The sequence below is a fragment of the Asparagus officinalis genome, chromosome 1, assembly GCF_001876935.1.
Source record: "Asparagus officinalis chromosome 1, Aspof.V1, whole genome shotgun sequence".
NCBI classification, from domain to species: domain Eukaryota; kingdom Viridiplantae; phylum Streptophyta; class Magnoliopsida; order Asparagales; family Asparagaceae; genus Asparagus; species Asparagus officinalis.
The window spans coordinates 3,286,766-3,297,244 of NC_033794.1; the positions used below are offsets into that span (position 1 = coordinate 3,286,766).

The window sequence follows — 10,479 nt, forward strand, 5'->3', positions numbered from 1 at the left end:
CCTTCTCTTCTCTTTTCTTTTCCTACAAATGCAATTTGAAATCCCACATACAAATAACTCGGCGAGATATGGTGACGTGCGGAGAACAATTGAGCTAACTTTACAAAACCTTAGCTGATGGATTACAGCTTTAGTAGCAAGATTTAGCTCAATCTCCCTGTAGACAGTAGAGCAGTCGGATATTCCCAGAAGCTGCAAAAAGAGTCAAAACATGACTTCAGTCTGTTTTAAGCTTGATAGCAAAGAATACAGCAGATTTATATTGAGACTGCAAGAAGCTTAATTTTAATTCGCCGCAAAAGTGATTTTGCTAATCGAAGTGAGGTATTGAGGCTGAGGGAAGCTACACTGTGTGCAGTAGCAAAAATAAATGGTAGTCTAGGAAATATGAGAAAAAATACGAGGGAAGGATGGAAGCTGTGCCTTCGTTCGAAAAGAGAAAAAGAGAAGAAACTGATTTTGGAAATATGAATATGATTAATAGGATGAGAGCAGGTCAAAATAACATGGTGGGAAGGTACAAAAGTTTGTAAGATTATTTCAGTGTAACCTCCAAGTTCCAACAAATAATGGATACTAGATGATTGCTAGGCGATACCATCGTTCTATTAACTAATGTGTTAGAATTTACAAGGAAAGAAAAGCATTTGCAAGAGTAATGCACATGAAGTATACTCTAGAGAATAGAATGTGTTACCATATAGCCATTCTTTAAAATGTAAATGGATGGCAGATGCTAATTCCCGTTTCCGACTTTCGTCAATCTGCACATCCCTTAAAGCTTGTTGTATTTCGACCAAGGTTGAATACTGCATGAAATCAAGGGTAATACTTAAGACTTACTAGGGAATGGCAGCAAAACTGAGTTAAAAACTGTAATCTTCAAAGCAAACAGTTGAGACAAATTAACAATTTACCATGAAAAAGCATAAGCACAGATAAGAATATCAAACGAGCATAACTATCTTCATGTTGAATTAAATTCGAGACAAAATTACCTTTTTTCGCTGGGATGCCAAATAGATCTCAGGCAACGGGAATGGGTTATCTTTTGTCGACTCTGCTGATTCAGCTCCAAACCAATTAGGAATCTACAGTCAAACATTAAAGAAACACAGAAGTATTACATGTCACATTCAGAAGGGGAAAGGTCCATGAGATATCCAACAAAGATTGAACAAGAGTTACATGTCAAATACATTATCTTAGACTGTCTTAAGAAAAAAGTAATAACATGCAACCACAAACAAAGAGTTCTTGAATAAGCCAATGAAAAATTACAACTCATGTTCAGCATACCAAAAAGTTTGTGAATAGATCAGGATCCAGGCATGTAGCAGACTCAGCTTGAACATCAGACACCCCTGCAGGATGGGAGAGTGAATCGTGAGGATCAACCATGCCCAACACCAAGGGCTCATTCCATCTGTTGATAGTAGGATCAACACCAACTTGAACCATATGCTCTCCCAACTGAGAGTAGTATGTGTTGAACGGTGCGACCTGTCAAAGAGGAGCGAAAAGAAACTATTATCATGTGCAGAAATGGATGGCCCAAAAATACTGCTTGTAATATCTCAACTGAATCAGAAAGAAGAAAAAAAGCTCTTCTGCAACTATATTTTTCTAAATTTGCATATGTTATGTTCTATACAATAACCTCACTTTTTTATTTTTCTTTACTAGCCAAATATGTCATGATCATTCTTATAATAGGTTCAAGAACATTTTGCTGACTTAATTCAAAAAGAATATCAACAACTATCTAGTCAAATGGCCAACTAGCTTAACTAGACTAAAAGGACTTTTCGAGCTAAATTAAAGAGGTTAACCTAACTGCTGGTTACACATAAATGAATGCACCAACACGTAGATACATTGGCTATAATCTACAGAAGTCGATGATCCTTCTTAGATAGTAAAAATGATCCTTCTTTCAATCAAGGTTTTAAATGTCGGTTATCGGGGATTTATCGGACGGTCAAAATCCTTATCGGATAGCGGAAATCGGGGATATATCGGGGATAAGTAGTATTTATCGGAGTAATATACTAGCAAATAATAAACAAACATAAGCTTGAAAAAAAATATAATGTTAGTCAAAATGGAATAATAAACAAGCAAATAATAAGATAACATCAAGAATGAAGAACCATCTACGCATCTACATAATTATTGTTTAATCATGAGATTTATAAACTAACTTACTAAGTTGATATTTAGTAGTTATGAGCCATTATCAATATCCATAAACAAACATTAGCCAATTACCAATCAACCAAGTTCCAAAAGCAACAAATATCTCATAATTTGTAAACATTCAAAGAGCAAATTCAAAAGAAAGTAAAAGCTCCCAAATCCTACTTATCGGTCGATAAAGCCGATATTTAGAGCCTACTTATCGGCCGATAAGTGCCTTTATCGCCAATAACTCGCCGAGAAACTTCAAAAAACGATAACTGATTAAAAATCCTACTTATCCTAGCGGAAAGCTCCCAAATCCGATAACTCGGCAATAATATCGGATTATCGGCCGATATTTAAAACCATGCTTTCAATAGTCTTATAAGCATTTCTTCTTAATTGGTCAGTCATTTATTTTTGAGGACTATTCCCTCTATGATCTACCACTTCTAGCTCCTTTTCACGAAACTTACAAAAACACTTTGAACTCAAAGCTCTATGATAGGAGAATGTAATGACCTTCAAGAAGTTAATGTCAAAAACATGATATTGTATCCTAGGTGCTCATTGCATCAGATATCCTTATTCAATTACACACTCCATCTTGGGCTCAATAAACACGACATACATGAAACAACATATATAGAATCTTGCTAGCAGGAGCATAGATTCTGCAAAACTCCATTACCACTCACATTTAGAAGGAAATATTGTATCATTTGAAAATCAGACAATGACGTTCAAACAATTGAAGAAAAAATGTAAATCAATCAAAATGAACTAGTTACTCACCTGAATTTTATGATTATCCCCAAGGATAAGAGGTTGTTGATTTACTCCCAAGTAAAACACACATTCACGACAATTTGCAATACATATGCGTTTTGCAGCTGTTATAACTTGAACCCTTTCACAGTGTTCTACCCTGACAGCCTGCAGATATGAAATTTCTATTATTGTGGAAATAAGGTAGGCAATAAGGAAATAATGAAGTTCATGGTTAATTGATAGATAATTCATGTACATACATCTGCAACATTTACATGAAGGATTTTTTTAATCTATCAAGAACAAAGCTCTGGTGCATTTGCTAAAATGCATTTGTACAATTTCTACAAATTTGCAGGATGCATTGAGAAAAATCAACGCTGAGAGTACAAAGCTTGTGATAGTCTACTCACGGTTACTAAAAGTATAGTTGTACCACAAGTACCTTGCCAATAGCCCCAAGAATGATAGTGGTGTCAGAACATCCATAGACAAGAGAAAACCTCAAAGGTGCCAGTATATATATCACTGAATCATGGCAATTCAAAACCTGCAGCAGAACAAAATGTGAATCCAATGGATGAAAATAAATGGTTTATGCAGCCTGACATTGATAGTTGACATGAATTGGTTGTTATATTTGTTGTAGTTCAGTAACTTCTTTTATGGAATCATAGTTCAGTAACTGAAACCAACCTATTCAACTATGCTATCCGATATGTGATGGAAGCAATGCAATCTATATTTTAAAAAGCATGAAATATGAATATCATGGTAACAATAAATAGTACAAAGAAAAGAAAATCCGCATTCATAGAGATGCAAATTAATTTATGGCCACTCCATCCTATATAGTGAAAATTGGTTGTTCCATAGGAAGTTGTTCGCAAACCCCTGCATCAAAGAAGTCATATAGCATGTAAATTGCATTGAATTTTTTGTTTTTAGTAAACCAAAAGGGGTTAGACCCTTTCTTTATGAATTTTTCTTCTATTCTGTTAAGAGAATATGACCCATAACTTTTTAGTAAGGTGAGTCGCACAATATCTAATGTGAAGGGAAGCAAAGCAAACACAGAAGAGGAGTATTCTCCCAAGCCTACATTGAAGAGATAAATCTAAGATGTGGGGCCCAAGGTTTCATTTCACTCCCTAATATTATTACTGGAACACTTTAAATAGACACAAGCAGGTACCTCTGGGTATCTCTCAAAACGAAAAGGATATATGAGGCAACACTAGACCAATATCTGTTGAATTGAATGCACAAAATGAAATTTTAAACCCTCATCCGTATTTGCATTAAAATAGTAGATAAATATTCAAATATCCCATTAACACTGTACCATTAGGTGACATCAACAATCAAAAGAATTAGATAAAATATTTGCGAGATTTTTAGTCAGCTACTCATCTCAATCTTTATGGCACGGATAAATGAATATTTGGGTCTTCAGAAACAGACGTGAGTACGTGACAGCAATGGTTTTGGTTACTGGTTACAGTAAATAGCAAAGCTATCCAAATTGAACTACAGATTCATACTTGGCAAGACCATCGGAGACAATAAGTAAATTTAATCAACATAGTTTATCATATTTTGTGCACAAGCCCATCAGTAAGCCAGCAAAATTATAATTACCTTAACAGAATTTCCTTTGATATCACTAGCTTGTTTGACTACAGAAGATTTTGAGACACCCTCCACAACAGTCTGGCTTATAGAATATGGACTGCTTTGGACCTTAGTTTGAGTTGCACAAGCATCGGTCATAGTCACATCCAGATCAGAGGCACCAAACGATCCATGTTCTTTTGCTGCTACCTTCTCGGTGGTCTGTTTTAGAGAAGCAGCAATGTTTTCCAAAATCCATTCATGGATTTGAGCAGCTGGAACAGGAACAGCAGGCATGTCTGGATCTGAATTTGCAAAAAACTGAGCTGCCTGGCTTAGCGGAATTCCTTCAGGCCCCTTGTCCCCGAAATGAATTAGGAATCCAAGATGCATAAATCTTTCCTGTGATACAACCTGTAAAAAAGTAAGTGAGACCCTTTGCCATTCAACATGAGCAAATTCCAGGAGAACATGCAATATGCAAGAAAGTAAATTTTTGAATTGCAATAGTCAAATATTCCCTTCTCAGAAGACAGCCTAATTTTACGATGAAGAATATGATCCCCTAAACAAAGACCTGTAAATGAAAATTTGGGGCTATTTCATGATGTCATATTAGAAGAGACATAAATCTTCTGAACATCTGTTGCCTCACATACTTCTTGAGCTGTTTATTCTCCTAACTAATGAATACATTTTATTAATTTCCAAACTTCATTTGTGACAATCAAATCCATAACAGAAGAACATGGATGGAATCTATAAAGCTAATAAAACTGATCCAATTATAATGAAACAAATTTGCAGGCTTGCAGCTCTTCAAGCCCAGACTTTACTGACAAAAATAAAGCTAGCCTATACTTAACATGAAATTTTTCCAAAAGAGTATTGCAGTCTTTCCTTGATGACCTTGATATCCTTAAGAAATTACTGAAAGGTAACATTAACATGACCGAATATATGTCTACAAATCAAAGTTCCTAATAAGCGGTCATTTATCATCCTTAAAAATATGTCAAGAAATGATGACACCCATACTAAATTGTGAATAGATTAATATAAACTATCACATCACGTCTCTGGCACACAACAACAATTTGTTATCTAACCACAAATCAGAAGACACAAGGCACTTCACGCAGATATAGTAATATATACTAAAAGAATAAAATAAAACAAGAAGCCAAAGGGGAATAATGGACTATCTCAATGAGACAAACCAAAGATTCTTCACCCTCTCCTTCCACGGGCTCCGCCAGAAGGGCAAGCATATTGGCCATGTGTTTCTGCAGATATGAGAGCTGGTGTGCTTCTTCATCAGCTTGTGAAGGCATAAAACGACGGCTGTTACTGCGTACAAGCTTCAATAAACAAAGCAATAACTTTAGAACAAGAAAAACAAAATTTTGAAGAGATAATAAAAGTAGAAAATGCTATATTTCACATTAAACTTACAGGAAGAATGTTACATTAAGTTATTAAAAGCTGCAATCCACCACAAGCTATAGCAGTGTCAAAGAATATTTATCAGGTTTAGATTTAAACATCATTATCAGAAAGATGCCACATTGAACCCGCAGACACCCTTACTAACGGTAAATCATACTCCCTTTAAAAGTACGAGTTTGGGAAAATCTTTTCATGGTCAATATTACCCTTAACTTTTGTTTAAAATATTAAATTGTTATCCTAATCTATTCTAATTATCCTATCTTCTTTGAATTGACAATTAAATATTTAATCATATTCATAATGAGACTTAACATGTTATTGGATAAAAGATATACGTTTGATATAATTCAAATCCTTTACTTATTTCAGTTCATAGAGAACTACAAATATCCCCTACATAATTTATAATTTATAGAAAAAATATCTAAAGTTTTAAAAATTACAAAAGAACACTAAAAATTCAAAATTTATAAAAAAACCCTGAGAATTTCTAACCCATTAGTAAATTAAAAACATATGAATTATAAATAGTCTATAAATAATTTATAATCTATCATACTCCCTTTAAAAGTACGAGTTTGGGAAAATCTTTTCATGGTCAATATTACTCTTAACTTTTGTTTAAAATATTAAATTTTTATCCTAATCTATTCTAATTATCCTATCTTCTTTGAATTGATAATTAAATATTTTATCATATTCATAATGATACTTAACATGTTATTGGATAAAAGAGATACGTTTGATATAATTCAAATCCTTTACTTATTTCAGTTCGTAGAGAACTACAAATATCCCCTACATAATTTATAATTTATAGAAAAAATATCTAAAGTTTTAAAAATTACAAAAGAACACTAAAAATTCAAAAATTATAAAAAAAACCCTGAGAATTTCTAACCCATTAGTAAATTAAAAACATACAAATTATAAATAGTCTATAAATAATTTATAATCTACAGAAAAAAGCCTATAAGTTTAAAAAAGTTACAAAAAAAACCCTAAAATTCATAATTTATAAAAAACACCATTAGAATTTCTAACTTATAGATACTAAAATGAATATAGAATTATTAACAACCCTCAAAAAATTAAAAATTTGTAAAAAAATTTATACTCCCTTTAAAAGTATAGGTTTAGGAAAAACTTTTTATGATCAATATTACCTATAACTTTTTGAAAAGAACATAACTAATTGAAAATCTATTAAATTTAAAATTTATAAAAAAAACCTTAAAGTTTAGTGCGTCGCAAATTACCCCTCCAAAGTTTAAAATTTTTCAATGATTTTTTGTAATTCCTTGATTTCAATTTAATGTTTAATAGTTTTGTGTATTTGTAAATTACAAAATTTAGGGTGTTTTTTTATAATTTTTAAAGCTTTTGAGGGTGTTTCTTTTGTAGTTTTCTAAATTTTTATTGTGTTTTCAATGTAATGCATAGATATATCAATTAATCATGATATTAACGAGTAAGTCGTTCTTAAGATGTATTACGTCATAGGTAAGTGTGCACATCATTATTCCTAGGCAGTATAGTTTATATATGCAAAAAATTTCGGATAATATATATAGTGGTTAAAATGATTTTGACTTTAATGTACTGTTTTTTATAAATTATATTTAATGTGAATCTAACATATAATTTTAATACGTTTGATTGATTTACTATATAGGTATATAGACCATAGATTACTTTACTTTCTCACATGAACTAATATTTGACAGTTAATAATTTAAATTATTACTTCAAATTTAATATAAACCGGAGTTCTAATAACATTTATTTATTTACCTAGAGGATAATACAATCTCAATTCTTATTTTTTGCTTGAGATTTGTTCCATAGTTTGCGTATCAAATTAGAAACTAAAATAATAATTATTTATGCTTAAATTAGGATGATTGTAGTTGGTCACTCACTATGGAATTTCCATGAATACATATACCTTACTTTTTATAGCTATCTGCATTGCCCATGTATATTTTATAAATTAGTTGTTAATTTAACATATTAAATTACTTTTCCTTTGTATAAATTCTTCTTTGACTTTTGGATTGTGTAATCACTATATCACCAGTCTAGCGTAGAAAAAACATCACTCTAAATTGCTTCAAACCAATGTTTGAGTTGAACTGAAGTATATATTATTGCTACTATGTGTATATATTTTTTAAGAAATTTATGTTAATATTTTTTAAACAGAAAAGAATAATCTAACATCTGATATTACAAAAACTAAATATAACCAATTGAGTGATTAGCAAAAGAGAACTTACATCACAAAAACGTGAATAATAAGATAAAGAGGAAATGTAATGATATTACCAACAATACTACTAATAGCAAACTACGATGTAAAGTTAACCTATTTTTTGGAGCCCAACTATTGGCTATAAGCATCAAGGTTTCAATATATGTACTTTATAATTTATTAAAAAGGGTTATATAATCTTATATAATAAAATTAATTTAATACTAAATAGTAATATCATTGTAATAATATCATTATTAGAAAAAATTCTTCGTGAACCAGTATGTTCTTTATGATATATAAGTTATGCACTAGAGCAAAATGTTTGAATACGAGCCTCTAACATTTTGCTCTCACAAGAGCAAAATCCATTTAGCAGATGTGGATATTCCAAATAAGTTATATGTCCTATATACAATACAATTGCCCTAGACAAGTGAGTTATAATAGCATTTTTTATTCATATTGCTTGAGACAAGATTTGATAGGGACCTTGCATCAAAGAAAAAATATATATTCAGAGCACATGACGGAATATATCATAATCTCTCTGTTCTACTTTCGTAAGAAAATAATTCTTTATACTTTCAATTTTACTTCTATGATAAGGAGAATGAGTTATAAAATTAAATGAGAATATTAGATAATATAAATATGAGCGAAATTACAACTAAAAGTTAATGTGAATATGAGCTAAACTATAACTAAAAGTTTAATGGATATATTACAAGTAAATTCATATGCAAAATTTCTTTGCGAATTGAATGATCATCCATCTTTTGAAGAATTTAAGATACTAATAAATGGATATATTGTACTAGATCAATGTGTTTATAACTCATAAACAGTAGATCACATGGCCACAGTCTAAGTTGAAAGAAACAAGGACATTATTTCAAATGAGAGATTATTGAGTTGATGATCAATCCCAAAAAAAAACTTTATTTTTATTTAATTTTTATTAATTTAAATAATCATCATATTCAATCACGTGTATTGCACGTGCATCTCAACTAGTACCTAATAAAAACACATCTAACGTACTAAACAGAAATCTCCTAATCCCCAGATAAGCCCTAAAACAAACCATAAACAACTCAAACAAACAAAAATCCACAAAATAATATATATGAGAGAAAAAAACCTAAACCTGAATCTGCGAGAGAGCCGACAAGTACCCGTCGAAACGCGAGCGGTCGACCGGCACACATCCGAACAACGCGCGAATCCTGTGGTCCTCGCACCAGCACTCTTTATACGAACTGAATTATAAAGAAACAGCACCAATCATTGACAATCCGATCCCCGCCGCGCGATCTCGGTCGAGGGAGGACACGGCGAGCGTGTCGAGACGAGCCGCGTGTTCGAGGGGATCTGAGCTCGTCGGTTAGGGTTTTGGGGGTCGCGCGTGCTAGGGTTCGATTGAGATGGCGTGTGCTGAGGGCAGGCGTAGGTTAGTCGTATCCGTCGTTTGCACGATGAGCTTGGGGATTGGGAGGAGCGCACGGTGCTCGAAGGCTCTCGGCATCGGCGCGGCGGAGGAGAGGCCGAGAGACTTCGTCGGTCATTGACGCCGATGAACAGCAGATCGAAGAGGTGTTTGGGGCGTGGCGTGAAGGGGAAGTACGTGGCTTATTATTGATGGAGCTGGGAATTTTGGCCTAATCTACTGCTCTGCACAAATCGGAGAATCTAAAATATCCACTATTCATCCTACATTAAATACTATATGTAGCAAATATGACATTAGACTTATGTTTTTTGAAAAAAAATGTTACTATAGCACACGGGAATACTGTAACAGAGACGGGATACTGTACAATTCAAAAAAAATCTAAAAAATTCGTTGTAGCAGTTAAAACCGGTTTCCACACTAGTGTTTATCCAAGTCGAAATATTTAAGGGTGTGTTTTACAATCTTCCAAAACTGAAAAATGGTCGCCGAGTTTTAAAAGATTTTTTTATTTGATCTTGTTTTTATTAGGTAAAATATGATTTCTAAAACAGTTTTCTTTTGGATTAAGGGGACTAGTTTAAAAAAAACTGGTTTAGCACAAAATTAGATCTGGATTGATTCTGGGATCAATTTTGTGTAGTTTGCTAAACACATCCTAAGAGAATATAAATTGACGAGTTTTTTTATGGCTCATGAAACTGTTGTCTGACCTAATTTTATTTATTTTTATTTTACTTTTTTTTTGTAAAAA

The 10,479-nt window shown here is 32.5% G+C and overlaps 1 protein-coding gene across 1 annotated transcript; it reads right to left on the reverse strand.

Annotated features, from left to right (window-relative positions):
- LOC109846556 (TBCC domain-containing protein 1-like) lies at positions 7-9,459 on the reverse strand. Its single transcript, XM_020415804.1, has 9 exons — positions 9,423-9,459; positions 5,787-5,927; positions 4,594-4,980; positions 3,398-3,502; positions 2,977-3,117; positions 1,300-1,503; positions 999-1,091; positions 698-809; positions 7-192 (listed from the first exon to the last, which is right to left on the reverse strand). The coding sequence occupies exons 2-9, from the start codon at positions 5,898-5,900 to the stop codon at positions 149-151; spliced, it is 1,200 nt and encodes a 399-aa protein (XP_020271393.1). The 5' UTR covers positions 5,901-5,927; positions 9,423-9,459; the 3' UTR covers positions 7-148.